This window comes from Python bivittatus, unplaced genomic scaffold (genome assembly GCF_059951505.1).
Source record: "Python bivittatus isolate LINGU-HERP-01145 unplaced genomic scaffold, Pbiv_v1 ctg000020_np1212, whole genome shotgun sequence".
In the NCBI taxonomy this organism is placed as follows: Eukaryota; Metazoa; Chordata; class Lepidosauria; order Squamata; family Pythonidae; genus Python; species Python bivittatus.
The window spans coordinates 117329204-117349807 of NW_028277030.1; the positions used below are offsets into that span (position 1 = coordinate 117329204).

The 20604-nt window shown below is 36.6% G+C and overlaps 1 protein-coding gene across 2 annotated transcripts in view; it reads left to right on the plus strand.

The window, feature by feature from the left end:
* Nucleotides 1-20604, plus strand: part of PLEKHH2 (pleckstrin homology, MyTH4 and FERM domain containing H2) — an 85691-nt gene that overhangs the window by 31006 nt on the left and 34081 nt on the right. Inside the window, exons 4-13 of one of the 2 annotated variants that reach the window (XM_007438080.3) lie at nucleotides 1172-1321; nucleotides 1977-2060; nucleotides 2987-3068; nucleotides 4432-4614; nucleotides 8094-9061; nucleotides 10278-10353; nucleotides 10867-10961; nucleotides 11977-12118; nucleotides 18785-18921; nucleotides 20420-20530. In XM_007438080.3, the coding sequence (XP_007438142.2) occupies nucleotides 1172-1321; nucleotides 1977-2060; nucleotides 2987-3068; nucleotides 4432-4614; nucleotides 8094-9061; nucleotides 10278-10353; nucleotides 10867-10961; nucleotides 11977-12118; nucleotides 18785-18921; nucleotides 20420-20530 (2028 nt within the window). Of the gene's footprint in view, nucleotides 1-1171; nucleotides 1322-1911; nucleotides 2061-2986; nucleotides 3069-4431; nucleotides 4615-8093; nucleotides 9062-10277; nucleotides 10354-10866; nucleotides 10962-11976; nucleotides 12119-18784; nucleotides 18922-20419; nucleotides 20531-20604 lie in introns of those variants that run through there. The other variant, XM_088147583.1, reaches the window with a different exon arrangement.

Here is a 20604-nt window from a genome sequence, read left to right on the forward strand (position 1 = left end):
TGAAGGGGCTTGCATAACTCAGTGAAGCCATGAGCTATACCGTGCAGGGCCACCCAAGACGGACAGGTCATGACAGAGAGTTCTGACAAAATGTGGTCCACTGGAGAAGGAAATGGCAACCCACTCCAGTATCCTTGCCAAGAAAACCCCATGGACAATGTTATAATATACCTCCTTTATAAAATGCAGATATTTAAAACTGTAAAAAGCAGCTTAAATTTGAAAATACAGGATAGAAGGCCAATAATACAGAATGTCAATAACAAAATAATTTGTAAGAACACAAATTTAACCAAAAGCCTGCTGAACTAAGGATTTTTAAGTATCCTAAGAAGTTTTGTGTATGCCAAAAGTTCTTAAGACTTGGCACCTGCAGGGAAAATGCAACAAATGAGTTGCTTTATTGAGATTTCTTTCTCTTGTGCCATCACATGATAAATGTGGCACTTTTAAAAGAATATCCCACTAGATCTTAATACCTGGGTAAGTATGTAAAAGAAAAGGCATTCTGTTAGACATCTGTAATATGACTTACAGGGTTTTATAATTGCAAATGCATTTATTTTAGCTTGGTAGCCCACAGATGATACAATTTAATATGAAATCATTTTGACAATGGGTATTTCCTGACTGTTTCTACTCTTATAGTACAGCTTCCTGCCCAAAACAGCCCTTGAAGGTTAAATGATCCTCTGAAACAGCGTATAACAAACCCAAGGGAAGCAGGAGGATGGAGAGATCACGAGGAAGCAAGCAAACAACCTATCTCAAAGAGCACCAAGGACTCCACAGTTCAACCCTGAGCTACATATATTCTTTTCTATTATAACAAGGACTTTTTGAGGTTCCCTTGTATAAGCAGAAGACCTCTCTGGATCCAAGCCAGCGTCTTTACTGCAATTTGTTTGTAATTAAGTCTTGGTTGTTGGAACTGCAGGGCTGAACAGTTGTCCTTGATGTTCAGCTGAGAATAATTGATACTTTCATGTGAAAGAAACAAGCAAAATAGCAGATTGCTAGAGATGTTGGTAAACTAGGATTAGGACTGGCTGGGAAATATATATATGCTTTAACTGATCTCAGAGGAATAAAGCATTACAACATTCTGAATCATGCATTTAATTTTGGAGTTTTACACACACTGTGTACACAGCTGTGTTTTAATTTCTAGGTGCAGATTATGGAGGAGAAACTAAAAGCTGCTAATGTCCAAACCAGTGAGTCAGAGACACGTTTATATAAGAGATGTCAAGAACTGGAGATCCTCGCTCAAGAGAAAGATGATGCTATACAGAACCTGGAACAACAGCTTGTAGAGCAGGTTGAGAAAATAATATTTTTCTTACTCAGTTATCCATATGTATATTGGCATGTAAAAGAGAGGAAGGAGGGGCCTACAAAAAAGTAATATCGCTAGATTTTTGCACAGCAAAACTCTTGTTGGAAAAAAAAAAACAGAGTCTATAAAGATACCTGTTAATATCATAGCAAATCTTGGTAAGAAGTATACATTTGTCACATACAGCATACAGCCATTTGTCTGAAAAGGTATGAAGATTCCTGACCTGGACAAGAGGTTGGACTAGAAAACTTTCCAACCCCATGATTCTACAATTAAGCAAGCTAGTTAAAACAATGAGATGAAGACAGCACTTTTCAAGAGGTCATTCAATGAAGATCAGCGCGTTAGTAGCAACAGTTTTTACTGCAGTTTTTATTAATCATTTTATTAGCAGTATTTCTGGTTTTTTTTTACTTTGTATGATTTGTATGAATTTTATGGCTGTTTTATTGCATTTATTATAAGCTGCCTAGAGTAGCACAAAGAGGCAGCATACAAATAATCACTAATAAATAAATAAAGCTTAAGTGCAGTCCTTGGCCTGAAAAAGATTGCACCTTCTGTTTTAGGTGAATAAAGTGCATTGTTATGGACAAGAATGCAAATTACACAAAAGCCCATCTTCTTGTTTCAGAAGCAAATCAGAATACAAGAGGCTAAAATTATAGAAGAAAAAGCAGCTAAGATTAAGGAATGGGTGACTGTCAAGCTTCATGAGGTGAGTCTCATAAATACAGCTCTTAAAGCCAGTGGAACTATTCTAGTATAAGAATCGTATGGAAATAGTGTCAACCCCATAACGTTCAGCAGCCTCAGACAGCATGGCCAACATTTATACAGATTAGATTGTGTTTGAGCAGCAGAATTCTCAGCTTTGTCCTTTAGGTAGGCAGTAAATAAAATATCTAGGTAAGCTTTCTTTTTACAAACCAACAGTGAAGGTTTCTTCAGCCTAAAATTCACAGATCCTTTGCTAACAAAGTGATACCTTAAAGCTCAGAACAAGTGAAAGCCTTAATGAACTAATTATATTATTTCATTAATATCTATTAGTGGATAATTGTCATTTCTGTTATCTGGTCAATAATTTCTTTAAAAGTTTTTGTGGATTTGTTCACAAGACTGAGGCTGTAAGTTCCTGCACGAAAAAAATGCCTTGCTTTGTAATGTGCAAAGTTGCTTATACTGAGGGTTTATTATTTGTGTTTTCAATTTTATCAGGTGGATTTTTTCTTTTCATTGTGTTTAAAACCTGTAATATATTTTCCTGTTTTTCTGTGGAACAAAAGATATTCTGATCCTTGCTCTATTTTTTAAAAATTATAATAGTCATAACATGTAAAAACTAGTTAAAAATAGAAGAACTTTGAAATAGGACCTGAGGTTGAGTTCTGTGGTCTTTCATTAATATTATTCCTAGATGTAGCAAAGATATTTGAGTTCAGTGTAATGTTTAACACTGCAATCATTTGTAAATATACTTAAAAGTAAACCCAACAGAGGTTGGTGAACTTACTGCCAGGAAAATGGATGCGAGACTGGAAACAATACCATATGAGATTAAGGAAAGTATAGCTTTCCTTTGGATGCAATCTTTTTCAATATTGTACTTATGAATGGGGGCTTTTATCTATATGTTTTCAGCTAGAAACAGAGAATCAGAACCTCCGCATGATCAATCAAAACCAAACTGAAGAGATTAAGGTGTTGCAGACTAAATTGCAAGGTAGGGGGTACAAATTCTCAAAACACAACTGTGTTCCATAATTAAAGAACTTGGGACTAACTCTTTGTGTATGTCTTTATTGTGGATTGAAAAAACAGTTGTGCCCAGAAATTCCTAACTCTCTCCACAGTGTAGCCATCTGTAATTTTGTAAATTTTTTACTAAAGGGTACAGAACTTCTATAGAGGTCTAGAATGTGCTTTTATAGAGGTCTAGATGAAGGCATAATAAAAAACGAAAGGCTTTTTTATTTCCATTTGAGATATTTACAGTGATTGAATTTATTCCATTGAATTTTGTTTGCTTTTGGATTGATGTGTTATGTGATCCCAGACATTGTGGTTTCTAAACTACAGATTATGGTGCTACAATCAGTGAACCCAACCTTTATTTCTAAATTATCTCTTTTTCTAAAAATACCTACAGCAAAGTGCAACATTAAAATACACTATTAAACCAGTATTAAACTTAAGAAGACACATAGTAATTAAACAGAAATACCATAAATGTAAAGGTGTCTACAGGTGGTCCTGGACCTACGACCATTTGTTCAGCAATCGTTCAAAATTACAAAATGTGATTGCAATCTGGGTACTTGGCAACCAGTTTGCACTTATGACCAGTGGCAATACCCCATAATCAAGTGGTTGCCATTTGCACCCTTCCTTGCTGGCTTCCCCATTGATTTTCTGGGGAAAATCAATGGGGAAGCCAGCAGGGAAGGTTGCAAGTCACTGGGGTAAGTCTCCCGCCCCTGGCCCCAGCCCCTCTATGCTCATATTGTGCCAGCCACTCACACCCCCACACACACCTTCCCCAACCCACATCGCACCCCCAGCACCCTCCCTGACACTTGCCGCAACCCAGAGCACCCTCCCCAACCCGCACCTCACTCCATGCACCCTCCCCAACACAAACCGCACTCCCACGCGCTCTCCCTGACCCATGCCACACCCCCGTGCACCCTCCCTGACCCTCCCTGCACCTCTCAATCACCCCCTCGCACCCTCTTGCAACCTCCCCAACCCTCACCACACTTCCCCCACCCAGCCTGCTGGCCTGGGACTTGCAACTTCCTGCCAGCTTCCCCACTGACTTTGGTTGTGGGAAGCCAGCATGAAGTTGCCTCACCTAATGACCATGGGATTCAGTTAACAATGGCAGCTGGAAGTGCAGGGATTGCCATCACTAAGTGATGCGGTCACGTGACATCATGCTTAGTGACAGCAATTCCGGCCCCAATTGCTATCGTAAGCCAAGGACTACTTGTAATATCAAAATTAGTCAGCCTCTCAGCTTTTAAAATAAATAATTTAATGTCCCAATATATTAAATGTTGATATTTAAATTATTACTTGAACAGAGCTTCAGGGGAAGAAGTCTGTTTCTTCATCACAAAAACCTGCAGAAGGCCAGCGACTGAGCAGTTTGACTTTTGGATGCTTCTTAAACAGAGCAAGAAGTCCTCAGCAAGTTCCTAAACCTGAAGATACAAGCAGTTCTGCCTCAAAGCAAGTTGATCTTAGCGAAAGCAACAAAAGTTTAGGTATTTCAAGTTCTAGAATGACTAACAATAAACAAGTGTGCTTAGAAGTAATTTCCATTGATTTAAATGGAACTTGCTTCCAAGAGAATTCCTACTTAAATTGCAGTTGTTAAACAGTCCTAAACACTTAGGATTTGAGTATGTAAAATACCCTTTTCTTCTGAATGAACCTATCCTAATTCTGCAAATCTCATTAGGGGTTTTCCTCTGATTATCCTATCTCTGGAAAAGAATATCAGATCTCTTCAGTTCCTAGGTGGATTGGTATGGGAAAAAACTGATATGTGGTACTTTATAAAAAGTAGGATTGCAAGCTAGGTTATTTAATTATTTAATTAATATCCTACCATTCATTTGGTTGTTCAAGGTACTATACACAGCACTCCAACCTATTTTTCCCCACAACAAAAACCTGTGAAGTAGGCTGGGCTGAGAGAGAATGACCAGCCCAAGGTTACCAGTGAACCTCTATGTCTAAGAACCTGTGTAGACTAGAACCTGGGTCTCCTTGCCAATAAGAGCAGGAGCATATTAAGAGAGCCAGTGTGGTATAGCTGTTAGTGTTGGACTATAATAGCTATGCCACATTGGTTCTCTTAATATGCTCCTACTCTTACTGGATAAATTGGAAATATAACCAACACTAATAATAATTCTCATTTGTTTATTTGTCTTTCTTGTTTGTGTGAGTTGTATTGAAAAGTCTTATGTTAACAGGAGAAACAACCACATGTTAATTTAATACTACTAAATAAATATATTGTCCCACATCATTGGGAAAATGTGATATTTTGCAACATTGTGCTGGTATAGTTATCAATGTTCTCTAAGTAAACAGGCATATGCTGCAGACCCAGAAATGGATTCTAATTACTCAGCCATTTAAAACAATAGAATCAGTGTTACAATGTCCATACTCCTGTCAGGAGTGTTCAGTTGGTCAATCAGTATTTAAAATATTGTATCTTCACTAGTTACTGATAAACTTTGTTCCAATATTTATTCTTAATGCAAGCACACAAGATATTTTTCCTTGCCACGTATGACATAATTAGATTACTCTGCATCATTTACCAAATGCTAGGTGTTTTTGTTGGATATAACAATATAAAGTTGTTTTTAGTATTACAGTGAAAGCAGGCCTAGTCTTCATATGCAGCAAATAAGGTAGCAGAGTGGATTGTACTATTCTACCTAGCAAGGTAGAATTTAGAACATTTTCTCCATTTAAAATAGTAACTGGAAAAAGGGTATACAGTACCGCATCTGGGGAAAAATTCTGGCCTTTCCCACTCTGTACTGTTTTTTACTTACAGATTGGTTTTGCTTTGGGGATATTTGTCTCTAGAGAAGCATTAAACCTGGTGTCTTTACCTGCGTTCTTATGTTATACTGTCTTCTCTGCTACTTCATTCTACTGTATCTATAGGTAGCTATTTCTAAGACTGTGAAGTTCTTGGTGCTCTCTGAACTTGGTTGTTTGCTTGCAGGCATTTCATTACCCAACTAGGTAACATCATCAGTGTTAGTGAGTGATGGATTTGCTCCCTGTTTATATAGAGTAGTTTGCCCTACCAGTGTTGGTGGGAGTGTGGTTTTCTCCTTGGCAGTTCCTTGATTAGGCTATTGTTTTCTGTTTGATTGTTTGTCTGATGTTAATCCCTGCTGATCTGGCTGTTGGTTGCTGGAGAGGATGTGTTCTGATCTTTTTATTTCCTTCTTAGCTTTTTTTATTGTCTCTTTTGAATGGTGTATAAATGTGGTTTATCTCTATGTGTCTATGGATGGCTGATTTGTCTGAATGCAAGCTTCTGGGAATTCCATAGCGTTTTTGGATTTAGCTTGGTCTAGGACACTCACAGTTTCCCAGTTGAAACTATGGTTAAGTCTGTCCATGTGTTGTGAGATTAAGGAGTTTTCATCGGGTCTTCTGACTGCTAGTTGGTGTTCATGGATGCGCTCTGTTAGTCTTCTGCCTGTCTATCCTACATAGTGGCTGCTACAGTCCTTACACTGTATGTTATAGATGACTCCTGTTTTTTCTTCTTGGGCTACTGGGTCTTTTGGTTTACTTAAGATGTTTTCAAGGGCTTTAGTTGGCTTATGTGCTGTGATGATGCTGTGTGGTTGTAATAGTTTGCTGGTTGTTTCTGAGATGTTTTTGATGTATGGCAGTGTTAACCTTTTCATAGGTTGTGTTGGTTGTGCTGTAGTGGGTTGAGTGATCAGGCACTTTTTGATAAAGTTGTGTGGGTATCCATTTTGTTGGAAGATGTTGTATAGGCAGTCTTTTTCTGGTGTTCTGAGTTGCTGCAGTGTATTTGAACTCGTCTGAATAATGTTCTTACACTGCTTCTCTTGTGGGAGGTTGGGTTCTTTGGGTTCTTACACTGCTTCTCTTGTGGGAGGTGTGGGTTGTTTTTCAATAGACTTGTGTTTCTAACTTGCCAGTGTTTCTTCTGCTGATGAGGATATCCAGGAAGAGTAGTGTGTTGTTGTTTTCTTCTTTCCTTGTGAATTTTATTCCTTTGAACATGTTGATTGTTCCATGTGTCTTCTCTAGTTGTTCCTTTTTTATTATGACAAAGGTGTTGTCTTAATCTCACAACACATGGACAGACTCAACCATAGTTTCAACTGGGAAATTATGAGCATCCTAGACCAAGCTAAATCCAAAAACGCTATGGAATTCCCAGAAGCTTGCATTCAGACAAATCAGCCATCCATAGACACATAGAGATAAACCACATTTATACACCATTCAAAAGAGACAATAAAAAAGCCACAAAGGAAACAAAAAGACCAGAACACATCCTCTCCAGCAACCAATAGCCAGATAAGCAGGGATTAACACCAGACAAACAATCAAGCAGAAAACAATAGCCTAATCAAGGAACTACCAAGGAGAAAACCCCACCAACACTGGCAGGGCAAACTACTCTATATAAACAGGAAGCAAACCCAACACTCACTAGCACTGATGATGTTACCTAGTTGGGTAATGAAACATCTGCAAGCAAACAGCCAAGCTCAGAGAGCACCAAGGACTCCACAGTTCAATCCTGAGATACATGTATTCTCTTCTGTTGGATTTCTAAGATTGCTTCTGTCAATCCCCTTCTGTCTTAGGATACTTAAAGATGAGGTTTTTGCTATGGAATACACTGCCTTATTCATGGAACTTTAAAAAATGTGCCAGATAATAGTTTTCCATTTGTAATCTTGCTCTGTTTTCCCTCCACTACTGTTCTCCTTTTTCTCATAGCAAATCAATTAAGAGGAGATGGAATATCTCTAATATCTTTTGATTATTAGTATTAGAAGTCTTCTGTATAAAAGCATTCTTACATAATCTCATATTATTTGCATACACTGTATATTATTATTTCCTTGTCTGAAAAGTATGGATTTTAATTTGTATTATTTATAGATGTTGATTACAATTTTGTCCAATTTTGTTACTGTCTCCTGGTTTCCAGAGAATGAAATTCAGGAAACATCCCTTGCTGACCAAACATATGGAAATAACAGAGGTCTGAAACCACTACAACAAAACTCTTGCATACCTGAACAAAGGATGGCAGGGAAGTCAAAAGATATAGATAATAATATATCAAAGAATTCTTGCATTACAGTAAGTGACTGGAGCTCTGATGAAGAAGGAAGCAAAGGAAGACCGAAATCCAGATGTGTATCTACATTTTCAAGTCACGCATCTGAAGAAGGCACAGGGTACAGCAGAATTGGGAGTGAAATGTATTTGACAGCATCAGATGACAGTAGTTCCATGTTGGAAGAAGAAAGTTTTCAAGCTCAGGGAAGTGTACATAAACTATATTCCTGGCAACAAGGTTCTTCGTGGAAAAATCAGAACCATCTGGTTGGAAAGAGCAACTTGGAATCATTCAGTGAAAAAAAAAGTCATGATAGCTTTTCAGAAGAACTGAATAAGAGATTTCAATCCCACAGGCTAGATTATTCATCCTCTTCTAGTGAGGCAAATACTCCAAGTCCAATTTTAACCCCATCTTTGGCACCTAAGCATCCATCACTGATGTTGGCAGCAAGCTCTCAGTCTGGCAAACAGCTTGATTCTCCATCTAATCTGCCACCTCCCAAACTGAGGACTCCTAGTGCTTTTATTCTAAGTACAGCATTGGCCAAAAAGCATTTTAGCCAGCCTTCCTTGTGTTCAGACAAACTGTTTGGCAGAAACAGAAATGCTATAAGTATGATACGTCCTTTTAAGCCTCAGGATACAGACATTGATCAGATAGATGGAGATGGCACGGAGGTTTTTGAGAAGATGGAGATTAGTTGTAATGAAGAATCATTTACTTATGACTGCTGTGAAATGAAAGACATAGAAACCCTGCATTCGAGTGATTCATGGAAGGTGATTAACTGTAAACCTCCTCCTCCTCCGCTGCATCGATTCCCCTCTTGGGTAAGTAAAATAGATATAATAATATTCCAGATTGTTAATTTAACTATACATTACTCATGTTCCACTGTAATTTTGCCCTATAAGTGTGGCTGTTCATTTTAAATGTGGACATACTATCATGGCAGATAATTTTTCTCAGGATTTGTTTTGAAAACATCAGTGGCAATTCTTCTCTATTAAAATTGACTACTGATAGCAGATGACAGCACCTACTTGACTTTGGCTGATCTCAAAAAAGCTAAACAAGGTTTAACTTGGTTAATACTTGAATGGGATATCATCAGGAAATCCCAGGGCTAGGATTTCTAAAAACCATCCAAGCAGAAGGCAGCGGCACACCATTTCTGTATTATTGCCAAGAAAACTATATAGACATGTCCATGTAATCATCAGGAATCAAGCTTGACACAAAGGGATCTTTACTCTTTACATATACAGTAATTTTTTTCATGCAAGTGCTTGATTCCTGAGTTATACTTCAAAATATATGTGATTGATGTTAACTGAGTAGTAGATAATATACATAGTTAAGGAAGATAGGGTTATAAAAGACTTTATGGACAGTCCCATGGAAGGTGATCCCATCTCCTTTATAACACATCACAGAATATAGCAGAGGCAGAAGATTAGAATTGAGTCAAACTATTGCAGTTCTTTTTAAAAAAAACTAAAACCAAAGCAGAAGTCCTTAACAGTACAGTGACACTGCATAATGTTGGAATTCTTGTTTAATTACCGATTTTACTTTAAGAGTTGTATAGCTCCCTTCAAACTCAAATTTTCTCAGGATCGCTTATAATGTAGTCACATAAACTACATGCATTTTGGAAGATTAGTGGGCACTAAAGACTCAAGTGATTGGCTAGTTTGGTGATTCTCCTTGGAACAGAAGTAACACATTTAGAAAGCATTACAAATAACACGGTTAGATAGATATTGTGTAGATAACAATTTGTCACTTCAATCTTTAACCTTAAAAATGTTCATAAACAATAGCAATTGTCTTTAGAAAATGGCCTTAATATTACTAGCTAGAGATGCAAATATACATCTTTATGTTAATAAAAATATGAAAATAATATCAAGTTTAGATGATACATTAAAAATTATTGGTTAATTCTGCTTTCAGCTGAGCTTAGTGGAAGAAGGCTTTAGGTATAATGTGAACATAATGTTACTGGAAACAATATAATAACATCTCTGTTTTGTTCATCAGGAAAACAGAATTTATGCTGTAGCCAAGTCAGGTCTGTGCTTTTCTGAGGCCTTCAACATGGAGTCCTTCAATAAAAGTAAGTTATTAGAACAGTTATTTAAAATGAATTGCTTAGGCAAGTCCCATTGAACATTGTAAGATTTCCTTTTGAGTCAGCATAATCAGGGAAGAAAAACCTTTAATTGACACTCTTTGGGATTTCAAAGGTCCTGAAAGCATCTAAAGCTGACTTCCAAAGAAAATTTTACTTTTTAATGGATTATTGTAGCCAGTGTTAGGAAATCTTGACTGAATATTGTTTCTGGTCTGGTCTGATGGAGCATATTATTTCATATCTCATGAATTATTTCTGCTATTTTTATTTGCTTTATTATTTTTATTTTTGCTTTATTATTTTTTTTTATATGTACCTTTTGAATTTGAGTTTTCTGTCTGAAATATGTATTTTTAATATAAAAGGTATAATCTAGAGTCTCATACAGATTCTTATCCAACTACCTATTTGGCAAATTAACTGATTTTTTTTTAATTAAAAAAACAATACACCCAGCATTTTCAGAATTTATTTTTTAAAAAAACTTTATTTCAGATTCCTCTTCTTCAACTTCATATTCTCCATCAGGACTCTACACATCATTAATATATAAGAACATGACTACACCAGTCTATACCACTCTTAAAGGGGTAACCATTTCTTTACAGTTATGCTTGGAGATATATTCTGTAGGTCCACTTTGAAAAATGTGTCTTCATATGTTTACTCAAAACATTCCCTTTCCCTTCTCTCCTTCCTTCCTTCCTTCCTTCCTTCCTTCCTTCCTTCCTTCCTTCCTTCCTTCCTTCCTTCCTTCCTTATTCTAGAAAAGTAATTTCTTGTTCCTTTGAAAGAGTAATAAAATAGCTATCTTAATAATAACCAGAATATGTTTCTGTTAACCACAAATGAAGCATTTCAGTTGCAAGCACTTCTAGCTCTGAATTTTATTCTTCTCTGATCTAAAAACTACCTTGCAAGCCAACATATTGTTGCCTACATTCCACCAACTTGAAGGTACCTGCAATGTACTGACACACAATCAGGATCCATGTTTTATTTAATATGCCAAATGTGAAACCTGAAATAACAGTAAAATTTAATTTCAGAGCCAGAAATGTTGACTGAAAGGATGGAAATGCAAATAAGCTGATATTGGATTTTTTTTATTTTTTTTTTAATCTGCACTCAGTCGTTACCGACTCACTTAGGTGCAAAAAAACTTTATCTAGCAATACATGAATAGTACCATGTGTCTTTTTGGACAGAGAATGAGAAGGAGCCAGGTCCCAAATGTTATCACACTGCACAATATTCTGTGATGTGCCTTAATAACATGGAACCAAATAGAATCCTGGCCTCCTGTATACCAATGAAAATACAATTCTCAGTGCAAATTTCTGTAGGCTATATCTAGCAAATATAATTAAATCTTGAAATAGATTAATATTTTTAACAGAGCAGAAAATCTAATCCTCTACCTATAAATGTATTTTAAAAAATAAACTGTTAATGATCAAAAGTTATTTATATAACAATAATCTGCTGTAAGCAGTCCCTTGTCTTAAAAAAACCCATATGAATACTATATACCATTGTTATAATTATCTCTTCTTTGACTATTGCAGTTAACAGTTTTAAATAATGGCTTGTTGATTTTATCAGAAAGCAACACAAATCAGTAACAACCCATTCTTAGATGACTCGTCTGGGTCTGAAGAAGACAGTTCCCGATCCAGTTCACGGACATCTGAATCAGACTCTCGAAGCAGAAGCGGTCCTGGTAGCCCACGGGCTATGAAACGAGGTGGGCAGAATTTATAACAAAGCAACTATTATAACCTTTAGGACAGATGAAGTTAAAATGTTGTTATTATGAACAGAATACATTAAATAGATGGTTAGACTTTTTTACAGGCTGAGAAAAGGAAACTTTCATTTAAAATACTATCTTGCAAGATGAATTTTTAATAACAACCTTGTGATGTAGGTTAGGCTGAGAGACTGTTACTGGCGCAAAGCACCAGCGAGTTTCCATGACTGGGGGGGGATTTGGTGCTGATTTAAAACTTTAGTTACAACACCATGCTGACTCTCATTTTTTTAAAATTATGAGTGCTTGATGAATATTTCTCTTTTTAGAAAGTGATATTATTACAAAAGTGTCAAGATATTTAGACTAACAGATCCACAACTAAGGCTGGTGTGGGTCTTCCGGGTTGTGTGGCTGTGTTCTGAAAGTTTTGTTTCCTAACGTTTCGCCAACATCTGTGACCGGCATCTTCAGAGTGCAGGAGCACAGACAGGAGCAGTTCTCTCTGTGCCCAAGATGAGGTGACCCTTTTGTGGGTATTTATAGAGATCTGAAAGGGGGGAGTTGGAGGGGTGGGTGGGGGTTAACGAGTGGCTGCTTGTTTTGGTGTCAGAATATACACACATATTCTGACACCAAAACAAGCAGCCACTCGTTAACCCAACCCCCTTCCCCTTTCAGATCTCTATAAATACCCACAAAAGGGTCACATCACCCTGGGCACAGAGATAATTGCTCCTGTCTGTGCTCCTGCACTCTGAAGATGCCGGTCACAGGTGCTGGCAAAACGTTAGGAAACAAAACTTCAAGACCACGGCCACACAGCCCAGAAGACCCACACCAGCCTTCGTATGCCGGCCGTGAAAGCCTTCAACAATACACAGATCCACAACTCTTCTTTAAAACGTGTGTGTGTGTGTGTATACACACACACATATATTTGTGTGTGTGTATATGTGTACGCTTACTTTACTTAAGTTACCTCAAGTTGTCCATTTTAACTTAAAAGTCCTGAGCAGCTTTCTCAGTGAAAACTTCTGCATATCAGATACTTTAGTAATCTGTCCCAGCTCACAATACTGCTGTTCATAGAAGAGATGTGAGTGTAGCCTCACGGGCTAGACATTCACAAGACTCCAGGCTGCTTGCCAGTTATAAAAACCACATTCTCATGAGGAAGAGATTCTCTCTCTGCCACAAACACAGATATCCCAGCCTCTCCCTCTATTCTGAGTCAAAGGCAAAGATAGAACTCAAAGAGAACCCAAGGAAGATGGGTCTTAGGATGGGACAAGAGGGGTTAACATTCCTACAAATAGCTTCTGATTAAAGTTTGGATTTTTCAGGAATCTAAGGGAAGATCAGATAAATAAGCAGAGGAACTTTTGCATCAGAAAAATATTATCTCTAATTACAGTTTAAAATGAAGAATTTCAGTTAGATTCTTGATTTAATTTTCTGTTATGCAAATCTAATGCTTTTATTTTTCTGTATAAATTCAGGTAGTGAATGTGTGTTTCAGCCTTTCATTTCATTTTTTAGGTTTGGCAGGAAGTTACTGATTTTATTTATATTCTTCTGTTAATCTGTCACATTGCAACAGCTTCCATCTCACGGGGAGAAAACGTTCATTGGTAGCAGACCAACACCATCCTGTAGTCTTCCAGGAACCCTGCATGTACTTTTGTAAATGTATTTAAAAATAAAATGTGCTTCATATACTTCATTTTAAAAAAAATAATAATAATAAGTCTAATTTTGTTTATCTCTTGTGAGGGTCAGTTTACCAAGGAAGGGCTGAAACCTCTAGACACACACTTATAAGGTACATGACCAGGAAGTTGCATTATAGAAATTATCTAATTTTTTGTCCATTTTTACCTTTCAAGTGCCAGAAAGGCAGCACAGATCTGTCACACATGCTGGGGATAGGGGAAGACTCCAGCAGAGTTACTACCTGGAAAATAGGTAGTAGCAGCAGGACCTTCTTCACCACTTAAGGCAGTAGGTAGGGCAGTAGGTAGGTGTAATGGTATGTGAGAAGCCTTGAGAGAAGGGGTGAAGAGATGCTGCCTAGGGGACAGACAGATAAGAGAGGGCATAACCAGCAGCTGCATAATGGATGGAGAAAGTGGCTCAGAAGGGACCCTCCTTAGCTTCTCAGGCTGTAAAGGAGATTTGTACTTTCAGACTTGGAAGATTCTGTTAATGTAGCCATACAATAAAGTAGAATTAGCTCATCTGATCATGTTTCCTGTCTGGCCTATCTTGGAGGGCTGACAATAGAGCTGTGACAACCCTTCAAGGTAAGACGGTCAAGAAACAAGCACTGCACAGATCTTCAATGTTATGGGTAGCATAACAGAATCTTTAAATCCTGTCAGAGTTTCTCTCTCCCTCAAAGGCAGTGTTATTCTGAGTTTCTTTGTCATGTTTTCCTTTTTCTCAGGAATGAGTATTCTGAAAGTCCCTTCTTAATGGTTCATTCATTCCTTCCCCATTCCCAAGGCCAGGTCTGAATTCCTTCATAGACTAGAGTGTGAAGATCCAAAGAGTTGCTGCGAGAAAAGAATTGAGACCATCTAGCCTTTTGGCCTATGGGCTCAGGCATTATGCTACAGCTATATACAAACATTTCAGTCTCCATACTTGGAATACTGAACTTTTAATTTATGAATGAAAATCACAGGAATTACTATGTATAAAAATGGAAACATTTTTCTTCATACCATAATATTTGAGGAAAGTGCAGTCCTCATCATCGCAGGATATTCTCTTCACTTCTATCATATCATTGCTTTTAATAAGAACATAAATTTCAGATGGGCTGAACTAAATCTAAATCTCAAAAAAAATCAGATCTTATATACGGTTATATATAAGTGAAAAGTATAAATGCCTTCAAAACAGAATGACACTAAGATAGAGCATTTGATATTTCCAACTCTGCAGACTTGCCAAAACAGTTTATAAATATGAATTCTCTAGCTGACTGCAAGAATTACATTATTTTGCCCAAGATACATGGCTGGAGGAGGTGGGAGAGACAAGAACCAAACGTACTTTTTTGTCTACTTAAATTTTCAAAGTTCATACATAATTTAAACAATGTATATTTGAAGGATTGTTACTTGAAGTCAAGGGTATTAGGCTAACCTATCGCAATTGTGGGAAGTGAAATGTGCTCAATTATAGGAAGACAGTCTTGGAATGCCAAACCATGTCATCAAGCGTAAGGTTTTAGGTGACCAGGGAAAAAAAGGATCATCCTCTTGATACAGACAGGGAAAGCAAATATAAGAGACAGCACAATATTTATTTTATTTCATGTTTTGTAGCCTTCTTTCACATTGACAAATGCCTAGAATATATGGTCTCTGACAGTATAAAGCAGATATTTTGAGTTCCTTATTTCTACCAGACATAGGTAGAAATTAGAAGTGTGATTAAATCTTCTAAATGTCCATGGTGTTCTTCTAGTAATCACTATATGAGTTGAAAAATTGTGTTATCCCTTTATTAGATACAAAAGAAAGAGATTTATTTATCTAACAGTGTATCATATACATAGCATTAAACTCTTTTACAAAGAAAGTATTATCTTTACATTTGACTATGAAAAAATGTTGTACCTGTCCTTGACAGAAAACATGAAGCATTGGTCCCTTGTGATAAATGTGATGGATTGTTCAAACTGAGGCAAGATCATTTTGAAGAGCTGACTTCACTATGCAGAAGGCTATTGTGGATAAAAACAATGAATGATTAGAGGAACTGTCAATATCAATAGTTTTTAGAATGAAATAATTTAGGCTGATCTTGAAAACCAATGAAACAGATGGGCATATTGTAGTAAAGCCAAATACATTTTTTGAGTCAGAAAATAGTTAATTATGTTGAATCTTGACAATCTTACAAGAGATTCACTGAAATAAATAGGATTTAAGGAGTTATGGGTAACTGGAGTTAAAAAGTAACTTAATTTAAATGCTGGTTACAAGGGGAACCTCTTGTTCCCCATCATCACTAAACAGCAGATGTTCTACAGAAAACAATTAGTTGAGGGCTTCCGGGGAAGAAATGGCTGACTGAACACGGCTCCGTTCTTTGTGGAGCCAACAGCCACAGCAATTTGAGGAGCTGGTCTTGGTCCAGCTCTTCAGAGTCATCTCCAGATAAAGGAGATCAACAGGATCACCCACAGGTACTCTTTACAGAGATTCCCTGTGAAGAGATTGCAATCTAGCAATCCCTAGCAGGTGGAGCGCTCTGGGGGTCAAGGGAAACATCAATCCCAAACTGTGATGGGGAGCCTTCAAAAGGACACTAGATTTGCTTTACTTCCTCTTTTAACTAACATCATAAATTGCCTATCTGTGATTTATTTGGTAATTAAAAGCCTCCTGAAAGACAAGTTGCTGTACACTGGGAGAATTTCCTACTATCCTGGGAGAAAGAAAACTAAAGTAAGTTTAAAGCTCAAAAAGAAATATTTTAATGTTTGGAAACAGCGAAGGGGAATTAAGAATGTTGATTGGGAACAGTTAAGAGGCTAGATGGATTTGAAACAGCTTTTTTAAATATTGTTTTAAATGTTTAAGAAAATACAGTAAGTGAATTTGGATTGAATTGCAAGAAAATCTGCCCTGGGAAAGTTTTGCTTCTGAAAATAAACACAAGATAAGACTGAGCTTTCAAGGTCAGAGGGAACGGATAGCAATTAGAGGAACATATCCCTTTTAACACAATGGAGGAGTATCTTTATTTCAAAGAAAATTTTTTAGCTGTTTGGAATCAGTGTGTCCAGGAACTATTTTTAAAATTGGGACTAACAGAGGTTGTAGAAGAAAAAAAGACTTTACTGGATAAAATAGCAGTGGAGGACGACTTGAATAAGGATTCTAAAACGGACTTTAAGGAAATGCCAGATTATAAAAGAGACATGGAAGATACGGAAAAAGATGCTGTGGATCTGAAGATGGACTCAAAGTTGCCTGATTAAGAGAACGATATGGAGAAAGAAGCTGTAATGGACTGGAAGAGTGACTTTGAGAATTACCCTATTTTGGATATACAGAAGGGAAATACCAAATCTCTGAAACCTTTTCTGAAAATAGATAGGAAGAAAATGATAAGAGATTGTTATTTGGGGTTTTATTTGGAGAAGAGACTGAAGACTGAGCTTTTCAAAAAGAAGAGAAAGGAATTTAAAGTGAACTTATCAGATCAAAGTTAAACTCTCTATGTTTTGATCTTGGATTGTTAATATTGAATTTTCTTTTTCTGACCAGGACTGTAAGACGGTGGTTTATACCCGTAAAACTGATTTATTTGGTTTAGTTTAAAAAACATATGTGATTATTATTGGTCTTTTGTATGCTTAAGGGAAGAGATCTTTTAGGTTTCATTTCCGAGAAAAACTTAGAAATCAAAATGCAGAATAGACTATTTGTTTAAGCTTAAAATATAAAGTTTATTATTACTGGCACTCCTAATGCTTTTGCTGATTAGATTGTTGAATATTTTTTTTATAATTCGGTTATTGTTTAGGGATGAGAAAAGGGATAAAGAGGGCTATTTTTTTAGTAATATTAGAGAAGTTGTTAAATTATTGTAAATACATGTACTTGTTTGGAGGGAGGGGGACGTCGTCTTTTATATTTCTCTTTTCCCTTTTTTTCCCCTTTTCTTTTTGTTTGTACATTTTTTAGTTTTGTATTAGTTTTTATATATATAAACTTTAATAAAAAATATTTTTTTAAAAAGAAAACAATTAATTGAGAATCAGTGTGCTATAGTGGTTAGGCTGCTGAACTAGGTGGGAGAGACCTAGGTTCTAATCCACCTTTAATCATGGAAGCTTACTAGGTAACTGAGGACCAATCATTCTCAGCCCAACCTACCTCACAGTGTTGTTATAGTAGGGAAAAATAGGAGAGAGCACATGCCTACTTAAGCTCCTGAATGAAGAGGCAGGATATAACATAGTAATCCAAACTGATCAGCAAACCAGTTTGAGTGCAAAGAGCAATAAGGTCAGGCATTGTCTCCCTTTTCTTCCTCCCAATTACTGAAATATAGAAAAGAGTTCTGAATTATTAAATCGTAAATCCCTATTATAGTTGAAGAGTGGAAATTGTTTTAAAGGTTGTTACAAACCTTGTTTGTCACTCATGCCTGCTCCATTAACCTGGATTTATCAAACAGACACATTAAGCAATTTCCCTAGATCCCTAATTTCTCAGACTGATTTATAGCAAGAATTTTAGTTATATGATAAGCCTTTCAGTAATCGGAAGATAATTAATAGGGGCAATTCCACAGCAAGGGAGAGTTCTGTCACTGCTTACCTATGGGTTACCTATGTAAGTCAAAGAGAAAAATACAGTACCTTTATGCAAAAGAAAATTAACAAGAACTATGATGCAGTAATCAGCAGCGTATTCTGATTATGATCACTGCGGTATCTGTTTTCTGGAGAGCTGTAGTGAAGTGGATGTGTTGTTTCCATTTCTGAAGCATCTTTGTCAGAAATGAATTTAATCTACTTAAACTCTAATTTCTTCCATATTTCATAATGCAGTGTAGTCTGTCTATACAACCTGGCAGTTGGTTGATTCAGTCCTTAACAATATTAATATTAATTTGCTTTTCACTCAGGGGTCTCTCTCTCTTCAATGACTTCAGAAGGTGACTACGCCATTCCTCCTGATGCCTACTCAACTGATACAGATTACTCAGAACCAGAACAAAAATTGCCTAAAACCTGTTCAACATCTAGTGATAATGGAAAAAATGTGAGTATGGTACAGCATAATTCTATTTCAATCTGGCTTCAGGCCTCAGGATTATAGGGCTACCAGGTCTTGACTGCAAGGCTTTGGACAACCACTAATGGCAACAAAGAGAAACAAAAAACCCACCACTGTGCCATCCAGTGATTATCTGCATTTTTGCAGTCCAGATCTAATAGCCCTGTATTATGGGATTGCTTTGATACACAATCTATGTATCCAGAACTAGACAGGTGTTATATATCCCTGTTGATTCCACTGATCCTCTCAGTAATTTTTGAGACCATTGACTGTAATATAACTGAATCACTTGACTGAAATATAGTTACAAATTGTTTTATGGTGGCTTTGTTCCTACTTTCAGAAGATGGTGCTGGTTATTCTGCATATGATGTGATTACATTTTACTTATGCTATACCTTAATATTCCTTTTTCCTTCTCATGCTGTTCAACACATACAGTGCATGAAACATAGGGAGAGGTTTGTGAAGTTTTATGGTTTGGTACGATTGAATTGTCTTTTCTGACTGACATCCAGGAAAGTAGCTCAATTCTAAATCAGTGTCTAGTGTTGTTGGTATGAAGTGGATGAGAGCCAGCAAACTGAAACTTAATCCAGACAATACAAAGGTACTGCTGGTCAGTCTAAATTCTGACTAGGGAATAATAATTCAACCTGTGTTGAATGGATTTACATTCTTTTTGAAGACTCAAGATTGCAATTTAGGCATGTTGCTTAAATTGTGCCTGAACTTGGAGACACAAATTTAGGTATTGGGTAGGACAGCACTTAGCCAGCCAATTGAGTTTTTAGATGTCTGAGCACGACCTTATGATATATGGCTTAATTACATCTCATACGGATTACTGTAATATCAATGGATTTCTTTGAAAAGAATTAGAAACTTAATCTAACCCTGTCAATACTCTGAATCCAGCGAATTGATTGAAAGTTATTATATAGCATGCATGTATCTCCTGTGTTACAATACCATCATTTGGCAACCTATCTGTTTCACAAATCAGGCAGCATATGACCTATGAACAGAGTTGTGGCTTTTTGAAAAATTGAGTTATCCCATATATATTTTCTTCAGCTTTAAGTCTGCAGGAGAGGCCCTTCTTTAAGTTCTACCACCATCAGTGGTTCTATTTGACAAAAATATGAGAGAGGGTCTTCTTCCCAGACTTGAGACCTCCAGCCAAACAATGTAAGCCTAGATGTTTTACTGTTGTTTCTCTGCATACGGAAAAGAATATTCTTAATCTGGTTTGTCTGCTGAAGATAGATTTCATTGATTGGTTGTGTTTTTATTATTGTTGCATTTTTAATTCTGATTAATTGTTTTTAATTGAAAGTATATGTTATGATTCTGTAGTTTTCCTAATTTTGTATTATTAGCACCTTAAACATCAGTTTGGTTGGAAATACTGTTTATTCATTTATAATCCATCAATCATAAATAATTTTAGCATTTAAAATTTTTCTTTTAAACATAGGAGCTGCTAGAGAAATCTGGATATTTGTTAAAAATGGGTGGTAAAGTAAAGACTTGGAAACGACGATGGTTTGTACTCAAAGGGGGTGAATTGCTTTACTATAAATCTCCGGTAAGCAAGTGCAAACTTTTTGGTATATGATTATATAATTAAGATTTTGAGTTTGTCTGTGTTCTTTACTGAAT